The sequence below is a fragment of the Moschus berezovskii genome, chromosome 8 (assembly GCF_049115385.1).
Source record: "Moschus berezovskii isolate FMDL1 chromosome 8, NW_MosBer_1.0, whole genome shotgun sequence".
Classification (NCBI taxonomy): domain Eukaryota; kingdom Metazoa; phylum Chordata; class Mammalia; order Artiodactyla; family Moschidae; genus Moschus; species Moschus berezovskii.
Window position 1 is genome coordinate 68,993,464 of NC_142467.1, and position 21,683 is coordinate 69,015,146.

At 58.5% G+C, this 21,683-nt stretch overlaps 1 protein-coding gene across 1 annotated transcript; it reads right to left on the reverse strand.

Moving 5' to 3' along the window:
- On the reverse strand, positions 1–19,580 carry HCN2 (hyperpolarization activated cyclic nucleotide gated potassium and sodium channel 2). The gene is made up of 8 exons (XM_055430015.1): positions 18,937–19,580; positions 9,459–9,882; positions 8,314–8,475; positions 6,858–7,076; positions 5,634–5,780; positions 2,269–2,509; positions 1,942–2,106; positions 1–707 (listed from the first exon to the last, which is right to left on the reverse strand). Exons 1-8 carry the CDS (start codon positions 19,578–19,580, stop codon positions 1–3), a joined length of 2,709 nt encoding a protein of 902 aa, XP_055285990.1.
- Between the last annotated feature and the right edge of the window lie 2,103 nt (positions 19,581–21,683).

Sequence of the window (21,683 nt, forward strand, 5' to 3'; positions counted from 1 at the left end):
TCACAAGTTGGACGAAAGGCGTGAGCGCGCGGAGTCCAGCGGGTCGGGTCCGCCGGCAGTGCCCGGTGAGGGCGAGGCTGAGTCCCTACGGTCCGGGCTGGGTGCCGCGACCCGGGCGGTGGGTGCGGGCCCCAGGCGCGGCGTGGAGCTGCTGGCCGGTCGCGCCGTGGCCGCGGGGCCGGGTGCGCCATGGGGCAGCGAGGGCTGTGAGGCAGACAGCGGGCGCGAGGCGCGGCTTAGGCGGCGCGCAGGTAGTGCAGGCCCAGCGCGGGGCGCGGCAGGGGAGCCGGGTGTGCCCCCAAAGGGCGAGGTCCGCGGTGCCCTGGGGCTGGCAGGCGTGCCGGAGGGACTGGCTGCAGGGGCGGGTCCCGGCGAGGCGGCAGCAGTGGCGACAGTGGGTGCGGGCCCCGGGGGCAGGCGGCGCACGAGGCACGGCGAGCCGAGTGCCAGGGGCCCGACAAGCGGGCGCGCGACTTGTGGGCAGAAGCTCATGGCCACCGCTTGCTGCAGCGTGGCGATGGCTGAGGTGCCCTGGGGAGGTGGCGGTGGTGGCGGGAAGAGGCCGACGCGCTGGCCCAGCTCGGCCTGCTGCACCATCTCGCGGTCATACTTGACAATCTCCTGGATGATGGCGTTCTCCTGGTTGTTAAACACGCCGGAGTTGAGGTCGTGCTGCACCTTGTGTAGCAGGATCGAGTTCTTCTTGCCTGGGGGCGGGGCAGGGGGGTGTCAGAGGTGCCCGCCTCTGCACAGCAGGCATGCCTGGGCGCCTCCTACAACCAGTAGGCCAGTGTCCGAGTGCCTGGTGTGCATAGCAAGCAGGTATTGGATCCTGACTGTACAGCCAGCGTGAACAGACGTCCAGTATCTGCTGCATACAAGGAGCTGAAATTGTGCACCTACTGTATACAGAAAGCAGGAAGCAGGCACCTTTGTTTGTATCTAGCATGTGGAATTCCTGCCTGTACACAGTCAGGATACTGAAGGCTTATGGTATATGTAGCAAGCTGCTATTGAGCACTTACTGTATATAGTAAATATGTTAAGCACCTATTGTATAGAGCTACATTGTATGTGCTTGTTGTCTATAAACATACTGAGTGTTTTTTCTGTATCCTGGGAAGTTCTCTTTCTATTGGCTCTCCTCCCCCTCCCACCCTCTCGCGGTCCTGCAGCCATTCATTGTGTCTGTTCCCACACATGGCACCAAGGGCCTCCCTGACTCCTGCATCTAGTCTTCAGCTAGTGCTCAGCCATTTCCGAGATTATCCCCTCCACTGCCTCTCCCTGGTTCCCCAGGTCATGCCCCCAACACACACACAGGCCAGGCTCCCAGAGTCTTCCTGTATACACACAGCCTCATAGGATACACACCTGAGCAGGTCCTCCCCTGCCTAGAATCATCCATAGCTCCCTAGTGCTTCTGATCTACAGTCCAAATGCCTCCCTCTACCACCCGCTAGGGCTTTTGTGCCTGCCCACCCCTCTCAAGTCTCCCTCCTCCAGCTTCCCTGACTCCGGTAATGCAGGCCCCTTTCCCACCTCAGGGTCTTGGCACATGCTGTGTCCACTCCCAGGTCATGCCCTCTGTCTTTCTACTGGTAATACCTGCTCATCTGGGTCTCTGCTTGGAATCACAAGGAAGCTCCCTGCACCCACACTTCTCCTGTGACAAGCCTGAGGGTGGCTGCCGCATCCTCCTCAGGGGCCACACTGTCACCTTCTGGCACACAGCAGGTGCTCAAATACTTGCCTGCTGAGCAGAAATTTCCTCTTCCTTGGGAAACCCAGGCTGTATTTCGTCAAGGGAGAAAATGGATTGGGGAATCTGGTCCCAGGACCAGAGAAGGGGCCCTGAGGGTCAGCTAGGCCACAGCACCACCACCACCCCAGACTGTTCCTGCTGGGCGACCACTGAGATTGGCCGTTGTATCCACTCACCAATGCGATCCAGGCGGTCAATGGCAACTGTCTCAAAGGCCCGCCGCATCATGGGGTACTCCTCCAGCACCTCATTGAAGTTGTCCACACTCAGCGAGTAGAGACGGCAGTAGGTGTCGGCCCGCACACTCGCTGTGCGCCGGCCCCGCGTCAGCAGGCAGATCTCTGCGTGTGGCCAGGGGCGGTGGCCTCACTGCTGGGCCATCCCCCAGGGCCCTTCCAGCCAGTGGAGCACCCCAGCTCCCCTCACCCAATCTGGGGTCCTTCCTGCTGCACCTGTGCCCCTAAGTTCATCACCCTGGCCTCCGGCTCCCCACCAACACTCACCCCCGAAGTAGGAGCCATCAGACAACTTCATCTCCTTGTTGCCCTTGGTAAGCACACTGACCACGCCGTGTTGGATAAAGTACATCTTCTTGCCGATGGTACCCTCACGGATGATGTAGTCGCCTGGCTGGAAGACCTCAAACTTGAGCTTGGTCAGCATGGCTGTGACAAAGTTGGGGTCAGCATTGGCGAACAGGGGCATGGAGGCCACCAGCTTCCGGCAGTTGAAGTTGACGATCTCCTGTGGGGGTGGGAGGGGGACAGTGTCAGGCTTCCCCATCTTACCCTCCCTTTGGAGGTTGCACCTCTCAAACTCTCGATCTGTGAAAGCAGTTGAACACTTTAGCCCAAAGACCAGCGTCTTAATGGGCAGTCACTGGAGGTTTTGCCAAGGACAGGATCAAGGAAAGATTCCCTACTGTTTAACTTTGTGTTGGCAACACTGGTTGATGCTGTTAGACATAGAAAAGCATTCCAGCATTATAAGAACTGGAAAGGAAAAAGTAAAATTATCTCTTTGCTCTTTCTATTAATAGGACTGCCTGAAAAACCCAAAAGAGTCAACGGAAAACTATAACAAGGGAAGTTAGTCAAAATAGCAAGTGATTTTTTAAAAACAATGTGAAAACCAAGAGCCTTAAAGTGAATGCATGGTGTAGAAATCAGGGTACCATTTATCTTTGGTGGAGAACCTTCAGGGGATGGGAAGATTCCATGTTTGATCTGGGTAGGGGTTACATGTGGATTTTACTGGATAGAAAGTCCATCAGGTGAGCCCTGATGACAGGAGGGGCACTTTTCTCTAAGGTACATTTCAATAAGGAATGCTTTCCATAAAGAGAAAACTCAGCTTTTTGTAGAAACAAAGCCACCCCAAAGAAGATGCAATGCGTGAGAAGACCCCGTATCCATCCAGATAAAGAGCTACATGAAGTGGTGCCGCATGAGTTTAACAGGACATGTCCAAACCTACATGAAGATGCACTGAAAACCCCCTAAAGGCACAGAAGAGCCATGAACACACTGTGTCATTAGCACTGCTCACTGTCTTTGACGTGGGAGACACCCTTTCTCCCTGGGTAGGGCCACAGTTCACAGCCTGTGGAAATGCTGCCTGGCTCTCTTCTTAACAATCGGGACTGGTTAAGTTCACTCAGAATACATGAGCAGAAAAATCAGGAAACCCATGACAAAGAAGAGCAGGGGGCTTCCCTGGTGACTCAGTTGGTTAAGAATCCGCCTGCCAATGCAGGAGCCACAGCTTGGATCGCTGGTCTGGGAAGATCCCACATGCCATCGAGCAGCTAAGCTGGTGGACCCCAACTACTGAGCCTGCGCTCTAGAGCTTGGGAACCGCAACTACTGAGCCCATGTGCTGCAACTACTGAAGCCCACACACTCTAGAGCCTGTGTTCAGGAAACAAGCCACTGCAATGAGAAGCCTGCACATCCTAGAGCCTGTGCTCCGAAACAAGAGAAGCCACCACAGTGAGAAGCCTGCACACCACAACTAGAGAAAAAGCCTGCGTAGCAGCAAAGACCCAGCTTAGCCAAAAATAAAAAAGAGCAGAGGACTCAGCCTCCAAGGCACCAAAACACACTGAAAACCTGTGATACAAACTGTGGGTTTGGTGCACTCAAAGCAGACAGGGCTGTGGGCCAGATGTAAAGTCCAGAAACAGACCAGGGACAAGGGCGGTTCACCGAGTCTGAGGGCGCAGCCCCACAGCAGGAGTGCCCGGACCCTTCCTCACACCATGTTCCAGGACAGACTCCAATGGCATCAGGGGTCCACACGCAAAACAGGAGACTAATACATATCGGAAGAAGACACAGAATTCCTCTAAAACCTAGGTGTATAGCAGGCAGGTGTTAGGTACCTGCTTTGTAGAGCGAGCATGTACTGCATTCCTGCTCTATGCAGAGAGGAGATATTGAAGACCTGTGTGCAGCAGTCAGGTTTGAGCACCTGCTGTACACAGCAAGCATACATGGAATACCTGATGTACACAGCAAGCATACACAGAGCACCTGATGTATACAGCACAAAAATTCCACATGGGGGAGAAACCACAATCAGCAAGGTTTAAAGACAAATGGGTGGGACTTCCCTAGCAGTCCAGTGGTTAAGATTTCACCTTCTGATGCAAGGGATGCAGCAGGTTCAATCCCTGGTCAGGGAGCCAAGATCCCACACGCCTTGTGGCCAGAAAACCAAAACGTAAAACAGAAGTAATAGTGTAATAAATTCAAGGATGACTAAAAATGGTCCACGCCAGAAAAAAATCTTAAAAAAGACGAATGGTCACGGGGTGGAAATTTACATCACCAAGAGGTAAAGTCCTCCAGGTTTTTAGGGAATTCCCTGGCAGGTCCAGTGGCTAGGACTCAATGCTGTCACTGCCAAGGGCCCAGATTTGGGTTGATCCTTAGTTGAGGAACCATCTGGCAGCCTTGTGGTTTGGCCAAAAACAAAACATAGTTACCAGAGAGGAAAGGGGTAGGTAATTGAAGAGTTTGGGATTAGCAGATACTATATGTAAAATAGATAAGGTCCTACTATGTAGCACAGAAAGCTCTTAACAACCTGTAATAAACCATAATGGAAAAGAATCTATAAAAGTGTATAGATAGATGAGTCACTTTGCTGTACACCAGAAACTGACACAACATTATAAATCAACCATGTGCTGTGCTAAGTTGCTTCAGTCGTGTCCGACTCAGCGGCCCCATGGACTGTAGCCCACCAGGCTCCTCTGTCCATGGGATTCTCTAGGCAAGTATACTGGAGTGGGTTGCTGTGCCCTCCTCCAGGGGATCTTCCCAGAGGATCAACTATACTTCAATTAAAAATAAAATTTTCTTAAAAAGGCCAAAAGTTTCGAAGGAAAACAAAAGTTATGGACAATTCACAGAAAGAGAAACACAAATAAACAAGCCCTTGATCACAGGGAAACTCTCCCAAAATAAGAGAATGTACCTGAGTGTAGCTCCCTGGGGCACACCTCTCACTGAGCATTTGGAAACCATCTCCCAGGGCGTCCCTCGTCCCTCGTCCCTCGTGTCACTCTTGGAGGGATGGAAGGGTGCGCCCCTCCCTTGCCTCCTCTGGGTGCCACAGGCTCCTCCCTCCATGTGGAGGAGGGGCTGAGAGAGGGGGCGCTGGGAGTGCGGACACCTGAAGACCCACAGGCATCCCTGGTTTTGTAAGAAACGGATGGAGAGCCGGAGGAACCCGGTGGAGGGACAGGACAGAAGATGGGTATTTTCTGCCTCTATCCAGTTTTGCCAGTTTAACTTGATGTCAATGTCTAAGTAAAGATCAAATGCAGATCACCAGGAGCTCACGTCTCAGAACCCCCTACCTCCCTCAGGGGCCCGTTGAGCTCTCCCAGGATGCTGTCCTCATCGAACATCTTGCCCTGGTAGCGGTGCTCGTAGTAGTCGTGGATCTTCTGGCGGAAGTCGGCTGGCAGCTTGTGGAAGGACATGTACTGCTCCACCTGCTTGTACTGTAACAGGACGGGGGGCCCGGGTCAGCAGCGTCCGCTCCAGAGCCCCAGCCTGAGCGGGCCTCGGCTTATGATCACGACAATATGGGACACTCAGGGCATCTGAATTTCCCATGAACGACTAAAATGCCCCCGATAAGTTTAACCCTGGCAGTAAAAGTTAACTGCTGTGTCCCATATATCTTCTGGCAACCCCTCCCACTGCCCCCGACCCTTTGGTGGCCCCCTCCTCAATGATCTTTTTAGGAATCGTCAGCCCAGTCCCTCCTGAACAGGGCTGGGGGCAAGGGCACCAGTCAGGGGTGCCAGGCCCTACTGTCCCCAGGGTGGCACCCCCAGGGGAGCTCGGGCCCCGCTTCCGCCCTAGCCCCGCCCAGCCACAGCTGTCCTGAGCTCAGCGGAACCCGTGACGGCGGGCGGGTGGCGGCACCAGCTCGTGTTTGGGTGGGAGGCTGGTGGCTTCCGGACAGCCGGGGCGCCTGGCACCAGGCCCAGCTGACCCGGCCGACCTGACTGCTGGGGGTGCAGCAGCTGCTGGGCCAAGGCCAGCCCTGGGGTAGCAGTACAGGGACAATGGGGCAGGGTTTGGGGAACTGGGCCACCCTTGGCCTGAGGGAGGGGAAACTGAGGCAGAAGACTGAAGCTGACCTCCAGGAAGGGCTGGCCTATGGGGCCACATTGGACTGGCCCCAGGGAGGCCAAGTCCCAGGACATCCTTGCTTCCCAGAGGCCTCCCTTGTGTCCTTGAGCAACCCCAGCACCCCCACCCCTCCTGGGACAGCCCAGAGACATGCCTCCCCAAGGGGTCTCCTGACCCTATCCTTTTTAGACCTCTTCTGCCCCTTTCCCTTTCATCGGCCCCTGTGTCCCCTCTAGACTTCTTCCTCAGGGCCCTGAGCTTTCTCACTGTCCTTCTGTGAGCTGCTTCCCCACCGAGGGGGGAAGTCCAGTCCTGATCACAGCCACAGGCCTTTCTGAGGTCACCATCCTCTTTACCCCTCTGGCCTCCATCCTGAGCACGACGCATGGAGCTGGAGGGAGGTGGGGTGGACCCCAGGGATTCCTCCCCCCTCAGACCTTTTCCTGGTACTGCCGCCTCGAGGAGTCCAGCGACTGGATGAGGGCGGTGGCGTGGCCAATGAACATGGCGTAGCAGGTGGCACCCACGATCATGCTCAGCATGGTCAGCCAGATGTCCGTCATGCTCTCTGGCGCCTGCCGCCCGTACCCGATGCACAGCATGTGGCTCATGGCCTTGAACAGCGCGAAGGAGTAGAGCTCGCTCCACGAGTGGTTCTGCAAGTCCAAGGGTGGGTGGTGGGCAGGGGCTCGCAGTCCCCAGGGAGCCTCTCGGTCCCCAGGGAGCCCCTCTACACCCCATCCTTCCCAGGGCCCTGCCTGCCCACCCCCAGGCATCCAGCTCCCTGTGTCCAGAGTCAACCAAGGGAAACGAGATTCAGGCAGTTGACATGATGTGCACACACGTTACAGCAACTCAGCAGAGGGCCGGGCCTGAAGCCACCTCCCCACTTCATTCCTGGGGAAACAGGCTCTGAGCAGCTAGAGTCCAGCCCTGGGTGTTCAAGAGCCCTCACCACTTCACAACCTCTGATGAGTGTCTTTGAGGCCAAAGAATGGGGAAGTCCTGGGGACAGCGAGCTGGGGACACCGAAATTGTGATCAGAGGGGCAGGGTGGAAGAGGCATCAGACAGAACCAGGAAGAAACCCACCACCACCCCCAGTCCTCAGTTGAACCAGCTAGGGGAGGGGCAGCGGGCCCCGTTCAGGAAACAGGACCACATGCCTGGGTGTCCGGCCAGACAATGAGCTGCCTCAGTCGGGCAGCTGTGCCAGGCGCTGGGCCGGGCGCCCAAGGGTTTTCCCTCCACTGCTCCCATCCATCAATGCCCACCTACCCTGTGCCCCAAACGCACCCCAGCGGGAGAAAGGCTTGTTAACAGTCAGTCTCAGCCAGAAAGTAAAGGTGCTCCTGAATCTCCCAATTTATTACTTCTCAAGACCGATGATACCACTTTCCCATCTGAGGACTATGATAAAATTGTCATTTAAACACATGGGTGCAAATAAAATGGGCTTCCCAGGTGGCTCAGTGGGAAAGAGTCCACCTGCCAATGCAGGAGATGCGGGTTTGATCCCTGGGTTCGGAAAATCCCCTTGAGGAAATGGCAACCCATTCCAGTATTCTTGCCTGGAGAATCCCATGGACAGAGGAGCCTGGTGGGCTGCACTCCAGGGGGTCAAAAAGAGACATGACTAAGCAACAGCATGCACACACATGCGTGCAAATAAAAGAGTGGAATGGATCACAAAACACAATAAGCAGATGACGTGATTTCTAGAGGGGCAAGGGGTCAAAAGCAGCTCTACTGCCCTCAAACGGCAAAAGATCTCCATAGTCCGGACCTGCAGGCTCCAACTGGGACAGCAGCCCAGAGGAGCGCTCACCACCAGAGGGGCTTTCAGGTGCCCTGCGCTCCAGGCATGCAAGAGGGACATGGGCACGGGGCTCACCACCATGCCGTTGATGGAGACCCAGCAGTTGCGTGGGAAGTCCTGAAGCATGGGCACCAGGAACTGCAGGCAGCCATCCCAGTGGCAGAGGAGCAGCATCATGCTGATAAGGTTGCAGATGCGCATGACCGCGCTCGCCAGGTCGTAGGTCATGTGGAAGATCTGGGGGTGAGGCAGGGCAGCTCACGTGAACATCCGGCAGACCCATGGTTACTCATGCCCCAGCAGTGGGAAGACACAGTCCCTCTCGGGTCCCATTCCCCTTGAGGGGCAGCCCTTATCTCCTCGTAGCCCCCACTCCCTGTAGGCCTTTCAAGTGCCCTAGACTAGAGAACGTGGCTCCTTACCAGCCTGCCACCCAGGCACCAAATCTCTGCCTGGCTGGCCACCCACTATCCTCTCAGGACCACTGCCTCTTCCAGCGACCCAGTCCCCACTCACTTCCCCCCTGGCAGCCTTGTCGCCATCCTGGAAAGTGCTGGTGACTGAGCCCGTGTGGTGGCACGGGCTGCAGAAGTCAGGTCACACTGAGTCCAGAAGTGGGTCTGAACTTGGGAGAGAGGGTCATGACTTCACTTCTTGGGGCCTCAATTTCCCCACTGCCAACAGGGCTGTGGAGTCTGCCCCTCACAGGGCAGAACGAAGGAAGGGCTGCAGATGTGTCAAGGATTCATGCAGTGCTCCCTGTGACCCCACTCCCCAGCAGGTAGGGGCTCCTGTGACCACACCCCTAGCTCCCCGCCCCAAATCCGCCCAGGTTCCGCCCCTAAGTTTCCGGGGGTGGGGAGGGGCCTCCGCAGCTCCTGTAACTCCGCCCAGTGAACTCAGTGACACCGCTACTCCTGCGTGTCCAATCACGCCTGTCTTCTCATTGTAGTACGCCCCTGGACCCTGCAGCACCGCCCGCCAAGGGTCTCCCATCATGGCCCGGCCTTTTTGTTCCCGGTGCCTCCTGCAGCCATCGCCTGGTCCCATCCTCACCCATCACCACCCCCTCGACCATCACGACCCTGCCCCTACATCCCAGCCCAGTTCCAGCCCACTACGACCCCACTGACCCCAGCCCCACAGCCCCTGCCCACCAGCCCCGCAAGACCCCGCCCACGGCCGTGGCCCCGCCCCTGCGCCCACTCGCAGCCACGCACCTCCTCCCACTGATGGATGTAGCGGATGAGGCGCGACAGGCGGAGCAGGCGCAGCAGGCTGAGGATCTTGGTGAAGCGCACGATGCGCAGAGCGCGGGCCGTCTTGTAGACCTCAGAGTCGATGCCTTTCTCCACGATGAGGAAGATGTAGTCCACGGGGATGGAGGATACGAAGTCCACCACGAACCACGTGCGCAGGTACTTCTTCTTGATCTTCTCGGGGTCCAGGATGATCTCCGTGTTGTCCTCGATCACGATGCCCGTGCGGAAGTTCAGCACCAGGTCCATGAGGAAGAAAGTGTCCGAGACAACGTTGAACACAATCCACGGGGCTGTGGTCTCGTCCTTGAAGAAGGTGATGCCCACGGGAATGATGATGAGGTTTCCCACCATGAAGAGCAGCATGGTGAAGTCCCAGTAGAACCTGGAGGCGAGGCGCAGCGGGTCACGGCTCTGCCTTTGTGTGGGGCCCTCCTCTGAGTGCTTCTGCCTGGCGCCACTGAGGACCAGCCCAGAACTGGCATATTCGGGCGAAGCTGACAATTTGCCCCCACCCTGGGTCAGCTGGTGAGGGCTTCCCAGATGGTGCTAGTGGTAAAGAACCTTCCTGCCAATGCAGGGGATGTAAGAGACACTGGTTCAATCCCTGGATTGGGAAGATCCCCTGAAGGAGGGCAGTATTCTTGCCTGGAGAATCCCATGGATGGAGGAGCCTGGAGGATTATAGTCCATGGGGTCGCAAAGAGTCAGAAGTGACTGAAGCGACTTAGCACGCAGGGCTAGTGTGGACCTTGCCTCCAGGAAGTCCTCCCACATCCCAGATTGCACTCTACTGTTGCCTGGACTCCTCCAACCTGGTTCCTCTCACAGGCCCAGCCTGACCGTCTTTCTTTGAAGAAGTCAGAGACCTAGAATAGCCACTCAAAAACTGACTAAATGTTTCCCAGGACCAAAAAGGTCCAATGTGCCTGGCACAAGGTTGGCATGCCAAAGGAAGTAAGGCTGAGCAGGGAGGGAGGAGACAAGGGAGAAACTGGAGGGGTGGGGTGGGGATTGGCTCCAGGAGTGCTGGGTGGTTGGGCGGTGGCTGCAGGAATGGGATGGGTGCCAGAGTGTAGGACCCCCACCTCTGCTGGGTTTCCCCATGGGGCACTGGAAGGTACTGGGTATCCCTCCATTTCTGAAAGCGCTCGGGGCGGGGGTGGGGGCACTGGAGACAGGGCAGAGGCTGGGGTGCCCAGGGGCAGGGAGAAAGGAAGAGGAAGCCCAGCAGGCAGAGCATAGAGCCAGGCAACAGAGGAACCTGAGTGACCCAACTTGGCCAGGCTTGGATGTTTCATGTGATAAAAATGCCTGAAAATGGGATGACTGGTTGCTTCCACTGCCAGACACACACACCCAGGACTGATAACGTGTGCCCGAGGTCAATTCCAGAATTCCAGCTGGGAATGCTATGCTCTCGCGAAACGGCCTGTCATTTGAGGAATAAATCTATCAACAGCCGGGCACCATGTCCTGAGTTCAACATTTACCCATGAGGACAGATGGACGCAGCAAAGGCCACATGGAAAGATGCCCAGCGCTGCAGCAATCCAGCAAACAGGAATCAAAACTACTTGAGGCAAAACTGTCTGGCGCTGCAGAAGGTTAAAGTTACCATGTGGCTTGGCAGTTCCACGTGGGTCCTGAACCTACACTCAAGGCATGAAAAGCAGGTATTCAAACAGACTCTTGTACACCAGTGTCCACCATGGCACGACTGACACTGGCCAGAATTGGAAAAAATCCACGCATCCATCAGTGGATGAACATATAAACATAATGTGGCCCCTCCACACATGGGAGCATCACTCAGCCACAAAAAGGGGAGTAGCCCCGATACTCGCTACCACGTGGATGGACCCTGAGAACACAATGCTCAGTGAGGGAAGCAGACGCAGAGGGACACAGGGTGTGATTCCACTGATTGGAAACGTCCAGAACAGGCCGATCGACAGACACAGAGAGTGGGCTCCTGGTTGTCAGAGGCTGGGGAGTTTCTGTTTGGGAAGATGAAAACGTTCTGGCAAGGAAAAAAGGTGGTGGTTGCACAACATTGTGAACGTACTTAATGTCACTTGACTGTATGCTTTTAAAGGCCAAATGCTGTGTTGTGTTTATGTTAACACATGTATACAAAGAGAACACCAAGGATCAAGGTCTTAGTGATGAAGGGATGCCCAGAATGGGGTCTGAGGCCACACTCCCTGTCAAGATTCAGACAAAGGATGGTCTAAAATTCGGAACAGAGTCCTTTGTTTGATTTTGCCTCTCACAGTGCAGGGAGAGAGTCCTTTGATTTTGCCTCTCACAGTGCAGGGAGAGACGCCCACCCTGAGGTGGGTATCCTGCACTCTCTGGTAGGCCAGGCGCCCTCCCCATCATGGCCAGAGTCCCCACGTCCTCTTGGAGAAGGTTCTAGCATGTGCAGGCAGGACAGGGCTGGGGGACCCTCAAAGCCTGCTACTTCCTGGGCCTCCCCCAGATGGACATATGAAGAGACTGAGGTTCCCAGGGTCTGGAGGGACTCTCCCAAATTAGCACAAACTAACAGAAAGCTGTAAACACCAGTGCTGACCTGACTACAGTGAGCACCCTGATTTGGGAGATGCTGTGGGTCAGCTGTCTTGGGAGCAGCCCTGTTAAGGAAGAGCTATAGCACCTCACCTGCCCAGTAACCCAGGCCTTCCACTTCGGGGAACTGATCCCAAGGAAATCATCCAAGAGGAAGAGAAAAAAATTAAAAAGTGATTTGTAGCAAGATGTTCACAGCAGCCTGGTATGCGAGAGCCAAGCCTGGAAAGGACCCAAAGTCCAAGACAGTGGTGACAACAGCCAGGTCTGGGCTCCTGCCCACTGGCATGTGTGACCTTGGCAAGTCCCTCCAGCCCCTGGGAACCTCAGTCTCTTCTATCTGTCCGGGAGGAGCCCAGGGAAAGGCGGGCTTTGAGGGTCACCCGGCCCTGTCCACCCACACATGCTGAGAGCTTCTCCCAGTGGCTATGGGGACTCCATCTGGGAAACCCACCTTGGGGTGGAGATGGATGGAGACCTTTAGAGATGAAAGTGTCGACATGATCTGGGGTGAGTGATAAGGGCAGAACAAGGGACTGCTCCAAGTTCAAGGCCTTCTCCACATGAATCTAGACCAGATGTAGGGCTCAGACCTCTGATCTGCATCATCTACTCATCCTTGAGACCCCTAGGACCCCAGCCCCAACCTGACTGAGGGGCCTCACCTGCCTGCTCCCCACCTCCACCCCCAGCATGTCCACAGCAAAGCTCCTAACCCCCTGCTTTCTGGATGGAGACCTTCTCCCCCAGCCCCAGTTTTGGGGTTGAAGGGCTTATGCCTGAGGACAAAGCAAGCAGGAAAGAGTAACTGAAGGCCAGTGGAGAAGAAACCTCCAGAGAGCCCAGAAACCCATGAGAGGGGGTTAGAAACAGTCTAAATTGGGGGGCATAGAAATCACCAGGGTGGGGCAGGAAGTCTAAATGGCCAGAAGCACAAGTGCTTCCCCTCCCCAGGTGACACATCACAGACATTCTCTCCTTTTGTTCTGGGGTTAGGGTGTGGATAGGGGGGCATGTGTGGGCAGACACCACACTTCCCCACTGACAGACCAGAGAGGTGGCCTAGCCTTGGGATGCGGGGCCAGAGACCTGAGAGCCAGCCTGCCACCCCTGGGCCTGTCCTGTCCACTGCCCACACTGCCAGGAACTCCACCTGCAGGCCTGAGCCCTGGCCAGTGCCCCTTGGTCACTAGGAACTATCCCTGGCTGCCCAGGGTCTCAGCCTTATCCCCTCCAGCCAACGTGGTCCTCCTGGAGGTGGGCAGGAGGAGGGGACTGAGGCCAGGGGTAGAGGTTCCAGGTTCCCCTCCCCTGCACCCCCACCTCTCCTGGGCCTGCCTGTTCCCTTGGGCTGTGCAGCCCCAGAGCTGATCACTCTCCTCCGAGCCTCCATGTGTTATCTGCCCAATTCCGGCAGCCCCTCCCACAGCAGGCCATCTCAGAGACCTCCAAGGACCCAGAGATGCCCTCCATGACCCAGAGATGTTCCCCCCAGGACTCACAGACGCCCCCAGGACCCAGAGACTCCCCAGGACCCAGATACCTCCCAGTATCCCCAGGACTCAGAGACCCGTGAGACCCAGAAACATCCCCCAGGACCCAGAGACTCCCCGGGACCCAAATACCCCTCCTACTGGGACCCAGGGAACCCCCCAGGACCCTAAGAACTCCCAGGACAAGGTCAGGGCTTCAGGGGCCAGGGTCACAGCTACCTCAGTTACCCAGGGTCTTTGGGGACGGTAATTAAATCCTGTATTGAGAAGTCCTCCTGAACAAACAGACCCCATGAGAAAACATTCAGACCCTGGTTCCCACCTGTGCCCAGATAGGAACTGGGCCCTGAAAGACAGTGAGGCCAGGGCTCCCGGGCAGGAAGTGGGGGGCTCAGCACAATGACCCCAGCACTCTGTAAACAGGAGCACTTGGAACCCTCTCCCAGGTGCCACAGCCACATGGTTCTGATGTCAGTGGGGCCCACCTGGAGCCCAGCACCTGCTCCAACAGCTGCCCAGCCTTTCTCTGTGCCGATGGAGAAACCAAGGCTGGAAATGGTTAAGTGACAGAAGCCAGGCAGTCAGACCTCAGGACCAGAGCTGGGGACCACATGATCACCCTCCTATCTCCAGTGCTCCAGGCCCCTCCCTTCAACTCCGGAAACTGGACAAGCAGCCTGTGCTTCCAGGACAGGGCAGGGCAGGACCAGGCAAGGGTCCAGCAGGGGCGTCCCAGGAGCCTGAAGCTGCTGGCCAGGGACACGGTGAACAAGGGCAGCAGCTCCCCATTCCGGGCTGGAGAACCAAGAACTGGGCAGGAGGCAGTCTAGGAATTATGGATCAGATCAGGCAAATCCCAGGGGATTAGGGGCTGGAGGTCTGCAATTAAGGATGAGCCTGGAGGGATGGTGGGGGTGGGGTGAAGGATTAGGGCCTGAGCCCTTGGACATGAGTTACAGATCCCAGGCAGGTGTCAGTGATCTGAAAGGGAGACTCCCCGGGGGAGGATTCCTGGGTGATCCCAAGACAGGGCAGACTGTGGAGTCAACTGGGTGCCAGGCCAGGGGAACCAGACAAACCTGGCACTCCCTCAGGGCCCCAGCCTAGGTGGGGAGCTGGACGTTTCACACAGACAGAAAAATGGCTGGGATGCTTCAGAGGGGCTGCTTTAGCTAGGATGAATCAGGAGGGCTTCTCGGAGGAAGTGGCATGTGGGCAGAAGATGGAGAAGGGTCGCTAGGCGAGCGCTATACCCTGGGCCCAGGGAACAGCCAGCATGGAGTTTGCCTTTTGGGCAGCTGGAAGGCCTGGGGCTCCAGCAGGGGCATAAACGGAGGTGAAAAGGGATGAGAAGTGCGGGAGCCGGGCTCTGTGAGGCTGTGGGGGCCATGGCCAGAGTGAGTTTAAAGTGAGAAGGACAAACATCCCTGCTGACAGCCAGAAGGTCAGGAAGGGGTGGAAGGTGGTGTCCAGGGAGGAGGTGGGGTGGCCTTTGCTTGCTGCATTTGGGGGAAGTGAAGCAGGGTCTTTCCTGAGCAAGTGGGTAGCTGAGGAAGCTACTTTATATAAAGTGAACTCTCCCAGCATTCCCCCTGAGCCCTCAGGTCATGCCCAGGCCCTGGATGTGGACACAGGGGCATAGGTGTGTGACAATCTAAAGCAGGGAATTCAAGGACCAGAAGCTCCAACTTCAGGCAGGAACCCCGCAGAGTGACGAGGGGCCCCTGACCCCCTAGAGGGACAATGGAGCTCCTTTCCTCCCTGCTGTGGGCCTGGGCCACAACTCTTCCACCTGGGAAATGGGTATGTCCACTGCCCCCGACTCTGAGCGCTGGATTCAGAACCAGGGAAGCTCTGGGCCCTGTTCCTGTCTTGCCTTCCCTCCCCACTCCACCCCACCCCCACCACCCCTGGGATAATTCAGGGCTTATTCTCATGAGCTGATGCATCCTGATCTCCCGCTGATCCATAGGGCCATCTGGGGCAGGAGAAGGCCTCTAGTCCAGTCGGATCTTCAGGCCAGCCCTCTACCACCCCAGGCTCTTGGGGTCCCCTAGGGTGTCACACAGACACAGGCCAGCATCCACAGGACCTGGCTTTGTCTGAACTCTGCTGAGGGCCAGGAAAGGGACCCACTTCTCTTTTCCCTGCAAAACCAGGCCTTCTGGTGGCACACAATTTGGGAACATTGAGCAGCAGGAGAGACTCAGGTCAGAACTCAGAGGCGCTTACAGACTTGGAAACAGGATGAAAGGCCCTGGGAAGCCACCGCCTATACTCTTTCTGGGGAGATAAGGCCACTGGCCCCCCATCCCAGATATGCCCAGGCCCCCACTCAACCAGAGCTGCCTTGATCCCCAAGTGACCACCATCCGAGGAGGTGAAGAAAGTAGCAGAAGGAGTGGATGGTCCAGAATGGGAGAGCTTCCTGTTGTCCCTGGAACATGCTTCTCCCCTCCCCCACCCCACAGACCCACATAGAACATCTGCATCCAGGCGCCAGCTCTAGTGTTACCCACAGCCCCATGAAAAAGTGAAGACACGCTCAGAAAGGGTTGGGGCTGGTCCTAAGCTGCCAAGAAATGGGGCTCATGACCCGACTCATGGCCTCACCTGGCACCCACATGGGCCCCTCAGCAGGATCCCCAAATCATTCTGGGACCCCCGCATGCCAGGCCCCAGGAAACCATGGTGGGGTAGTGTGTGACAGAGGCAGGTAAGCATATCAAGGGGGAAAAGGCTGCTTCCGAGTGCACAGGTGGTGCAGACACAAGTCGGATCAAGAGAAGTGGGGTACATGTTGAATTGGGGGAAACTGAGGCAGGGAAGCCTGGGAAGGGCTCCAGGCTACACACAGGGGCTGCAGGCCTCACTGCAGACTTCCCCAGCCCCTCCGCAGCTTGGTCCAGACTTTGTACTCCTCTCTCCCAGCCTCGGTCTGGTCACCTTCCTCAAGAACCCTCCTCCCCGAGGCCTCTGCAGACACTCCCCCTCCCTGGAAGCCCTCGTGGTCTTTGGAGTGAGGCGTGGCTGCAGCTGTTCCAGCTCATCAAACGTGAATTGTCCTGTTGTCCACGCCAGACAGGTGCTGGGTCAACCTGAACAAAGTTGTTGCTCAAGGAATTGGTCCTGGGGCTGGTGTGGAAGCCTTGGCCTCTTGGCCTCATTTCCCTTCTCAGTCGTGTCCAAGGCTCACCTGGGTGCCAGCGGAGACAGTGTCTGCACCATCAGGTCATGAGCACAGACAGAGCCAAGTGTGGACAAACAGACCCAAGGATCCTCCCTGCTGCTCCATGAATGGTTCTTAAAACTAACACACACCCATGGACACAGGACGCCTTTTTTATTCTTGTTTCTTCTTGGCCTGGACAGGACATGGCCAGAGACCAGCTTGCCTGACAATCCAAAGTACGGATTCAGAGGCCAGCCTCCCCAGGCATGAATCCCCACTCTGCCTGGCTTGGGACTAGCTGTGTGGCTTTGGGCAAGTGAATTTACCTCTTTGTGCCCCTCTCCTGGTGTGTAAATTTGGGATAGCTGCACTCCAACTTGGTAGGATCTTAGGGTTTTTACCTTGACTGGCTTACCTTGTTCCAGCTACAGGCCACACATGCCCCCTCCCTCGCCCCCACCCCATTGATCACCCCCAGTTTACAATGTATCTGCCCAGGGACACACGAATGACTGTGCGGGACAGGCAGAAGGATGGGGACATCCAGCTCCTTCTCCCAGCACCACCATCCTTTCTGTAGCTGAGAAGAAGCTCAGGGGCACCCACTGCCCTGGGGAAGCTGCAAACAGACGTACTGGAGGGGACAGGGGAATGACTACTTTCTGCAGCTACTTCCCACTGCCCACATGTCTCCCATATCCCATTCCAGCCAGCTGGTGTTAGCTCCTGGTTCATAGCAGGACCAGGTGGGCCAGAGAGCCCTGGAAGTCAAGTCCATCCCCATTTCACAGACCAGAACAATCTACAGAAGGATGCAAAGCCCCCAGGCAGGTAGGGACCATCCAGAGCCCCCCACCTCCAATCAGGACGTGACCCTGGGACCTCTGCCCCTGGCCTCTCCCTAAACCCAAACCTTTAGTCAAGGTTTCACTCACCTCCCAGGAGGGTCTGAAGGGTGAGGAGCTGAAATCATGAACTTTCCTCCAGCCTCTGACCCTGACTTATGTCCCTGGGCCTCCGTTTCCCCAGCCGACCAGAGAAAGGGAGAGTCCCGCAGCCCCCTTCCCTAGCTCTGGGGGTCCAGGAGCAAAAGACCTCCGACTTCAGAGGAGGGGAGACCGGAGACCCGCGGGGGGAGAGGACCCGTAGGCCTCCGGACTGCTGTCCGTGGTGCTGAAACCGCGTCCGCCCTGGGAGCTACAGTCAGTAGGCGAGTGGAGGGGCACACAAACCCTGTGCACCCTAGCTCACACACTCTAGTCATGGACACCTCACCTCACACACACACACACACACACACACACACACACCATCTCTCCCCAACGTACAGCCGCGATCTGCCGTGCAGACACACCCCCCAGAGCGCTCGGCCCGCGCCCCCAGGACCCCCGCCCCCCGCAGTCACATGCTCTTGATCACACACACGGACTGCAGTGACAGGCATCGTTCTCACTCGCAGGCCACACAGCGCACGCCCAGGAACGGAACTGCAAACAAACGCGGCATGACCCTGCTCCGGCCTTGCTCTGAGCCTTTTCACCCACCAGCCGATTGAATCCACATCGACATCCCAACCACTGACACCTGGGCACGCCACCCGGCCGCCAGAGCTGATGAGGCTCAGAGAATACACAGCCGCGGGATCCCAGCACGCTCAGCACCCACTCCTCGCTCAACACCCAGGCCCAGGGACCCGGGACGCGCCTCCCTGCGGCGTGGGGCGCAGGTGGAGACAGTGGGATCCGGCGTGTCCGCTTAACCCTTTCTCCGCCAGCCTCTACGGGGCGCGTCCTTCCCGGGCGCCCTTCCTTCCTCCTTCCTTCCGCTCCTCCGCCTCTCTGGCGCCCACGTTCCCCTCTATTCGTCCTCTCCGCCCCTCTGCGCTCAGACCCTGGTCCTGCGGCCCATGACGTGCGCCCACTCGAAGGGCGGGGAATGTTAGGTTGCGTGGGAGGGGGCGCGCCAGGGTCACGGCACGAGCCTGCGTGCATCTCCCAGCGCCCCTCCAAGGGCGGCGCCTTGGGCGCCCAGGTCCTTCTGGGGCGGGTCCCGGACTCACCCGAGGTCACTGAGGGGGCCCCGAGGTCACCCGTGGGGCGCCCCGCCCCGCCCTTCCCGAAGAGCTCCCAGGACGGCCTCCGCGCGCGTCCGCTCGCTGTGCACCTCCGAGCGGGCTAGCTGGCCCTCCGAGCGACAGTACCTGAAGTCGCTGTAAGGGTGGATGATCCAGGCCCCCGCTGACTTGACGCGCTCCTGCTCGCGCTCCACGGCCTTCTGACTGCCGAACATCCGCAACGAGAACTTGTTGACACCCGGCTGCAGGAGCGCGCCGAACTGGCGCTGCATGAAGCTGGCCTGGCTGCCGCGCGACTCCCCCGCCGGGCCCGCCTCCTCACTGCCCGCCTCGTCCGCCTGCCCGGGCCCGGCACCCGAGCCCGGCCCGGGCCCCGGGGCTGCCCCGCGGCACGAGAACGACACCTTGGGACCCCGCGCCGGGCCCTCGGACCCCGCGGGGCTGCACTGCGGCTCGCCGCGCCCGCACTCGCCGTTCGGGCTGCCCTTGGCCGTGCTAGCGGCGCCCGGGGTGCCCGGGCGGCCGCAAGAGCTGTCTCGGCTGCGGAGCCGGGCCCGCGGGCCGCCCTCGTCTGCCGCCTCCTGGGGCGCCGCCTCGGTCCGGGGAGCCTGCTGAGGGGGAGCCGGTCCAGGGCCCGGAGGGGGCGCGGGTGGCGGCGGCGGCGGCGGCTGCTGCTGGGGGGCCGCGGGCGGCGGCGGCGGCGGCGGCCCCGGCGCGGGGGTCGCGCCCGGGCTCTCCCCGGGCCGCCCGCCGCCCCCGCGCGCGTCCATGGCGAGGCGGCGCCGGGCAGTGCGGAGCGGAGCCGCCGCCGGCCGCCGCCGGCCGGAGCCCGAGGGAGGGGGGAAGGCGGGGGTAGGGCGGGGCGGAGCCGCGGGGGGGCGGAGCCGCGGTCGCGGGGGAGGGGCGTGGGTGGGAGCCCCTCCTCTGCCCGCGCCCACTCCCGGAGCGCCCCGACCCGGTCCTTCGCCCGGGAAACTGAGGCCGCCGGGTCGGGCACAGCCCAAGGTCACGCGGCTCCAGACCTCAGAGACCCGATCAAGCTGAGTCCCAGAAGGGGAAACTGAGGCCCGCGAAACGGAAGGACGCGCCCAAGGTCACCGAGCCCAGCCGCGGAGCTGGGGCCTCCGCGCGCGACCTTGGCGAGGGGCCTTCTCCAGGCGCTTCGGTTCTCCTCTCTCCAGAGGGCAGAGCGGGGCGGGAACCACTGACGCTGGGGCTAGGAGAAGTGGGGCCGCCCCCCCGCACCCGCCCCCGCGACAGCCTCCCTCCTTTCTGTAGGTTTGAGAATTTCCATAATAAAAGGCCACAAGAGCCCTCCCTTGCTTTGTCACTTGAGCCCCTCCGCAAGGACCCTTAGGAATCTGTGGAGGGGGAGGGGCAAAGAGCGGTCAGGCCAGGAGTCTCCCGGTTCCACGGTGGCCGCCCCGCCTCCCCACCACCTCCCGCATATGAGGAAACTGAGGCCGAACTGGGCAGGATGAGGCCAAGAGGAAGAGCCACCCAAGGATGCTGTGGATCCCATTTTCAAACAGTGAGAAGTGGGATCTCCCAAAAGGCAGGTGGGCTTTAAAGTGGGGAAGTTACCCAGAGTCACAGGGGAACCCAGGGTCTGTCACCCTTTCTCACCAGGTCGCATGTGATCCCCATTGGGCTGCCTCCTTTCTCTTCCCCTTGGGCTCAGGCCTCAGCAGGCCCCTCACCCCTGGGTTCCCGGATCTGGGAAAACATCTGAGGCTCTGCTTCTGGGGCTGTAGCCAGGCTCGGGGTGGGGGTGACTCCTGGCGTTAGGTAACATAGGCCACAAGCCTGGGACTCCTCCTAGCCTCCAGTTCCCACTCCAGCTCAACCAGAACTCTCTGATGGACAGACAGAGAGCAGAGATAAGGAAGGGCCTGGAGAAGTAGGGGAGGGTGGAGGACCCCGGCCTCCAAGGACCATTGGACCTTCTGAGTGCTTTCAGACCTGATATATTGGGAACCTCCATCCACCTGGATGTCAGGACCAGGATGGTGAGGTTCAAGAGGGCCCTGACGCTGCACACAGTAGGTGGTACTCAACACTGATTGAGGGATGGGCCCATGTGGACAGTGGGTGGGCTGAACTGGGCCATCTCATGCCCCCTCTAGACTGTTCTGAGCCCCGATGGGCCTCCTAGGGGGCCATCTCTGCTGTGCCCTCAGCCAGACCTGCAGCCAGATGGGCGGACAGGCTGGGCCGCCGTCTGTCCTGAGTCTGTGAGAGAGGGGCTGGGCAGCCACGGAGTTGCAGTGCCAGGCTGCCGCCCGCCCTGGGCAGATGTGTGTTCTGGCTGAAGGGGGATCTTTCATTCTCACCCTGGGAAGATGTCAGTCTGGGCAGACCGCCAGAGCCCTGGGGCTCTGGACCGAGAGGAGGGAGAAGGCAGGCCCACAGCTCAGTCCAAGGACCCACCAGACCTTGGAGGGGCACAAAGGCACCACCAAAGACCTGTGAGTCACAGAGGAACAGGGTCCCAACCCCTCCCCTACAGACCTCTCCCCAACCCACGGGCTCCACCCTGAGCCAGGCCGCCATCCAGCTCCCTGTCCCTCCCTCCCACTCTCACCACTTGCCCAAGCCAGAGTGTTGAATACTTATTAGGCACTTGATCAGGGGCTGGGATTCAGAAGTGAAACTAACAGGCCATCCCTACTCTGGTAGGCAACATTTGAGCGGAGGCTACAGTTAGCATGGTAGGTGTGATGTTAGCAGACATGGTTGTATCCTTCAGAGGGTGGTGAGTTCAGCCTGAGCCAGGACAGGGGATGAGGAGATGCTAGGGGTGGTGTCCGAAGCCAAGGCAGGAGCTGACAGGAGGGATGGGGCCCTGTGGGAAGAGGATCCAGCAGGCAGCA

What these genes read in the sequence shown, in the direction of transcription:
- HCN2 (XM_055430015.1), bottom strand. Translation starts at nt 19,580, where the DNA reads ATGGACGCGCGCGGGGGCGGCGGGCGGCCCGGGGAGAGCCCGGGCGCG. An exon ending in ACATCCATCAGTGGGAGGAG is followed by an intron (nt 8,476 to 9,458) that starts GTGCGTGGCTGC and finishes CCTCACCCCCAG; the next exon opens with ATCTTCCACATGACCTACGA. An exon ending in TCTCCATCAACGGCATGGTG is followed by an intron (nt 7,077 to 8,313) that starts GTGAGCCCCGTG and finishes TTGGACTTGCAG; the next exon opens with AACCACTCGTGGAGCGAGCT.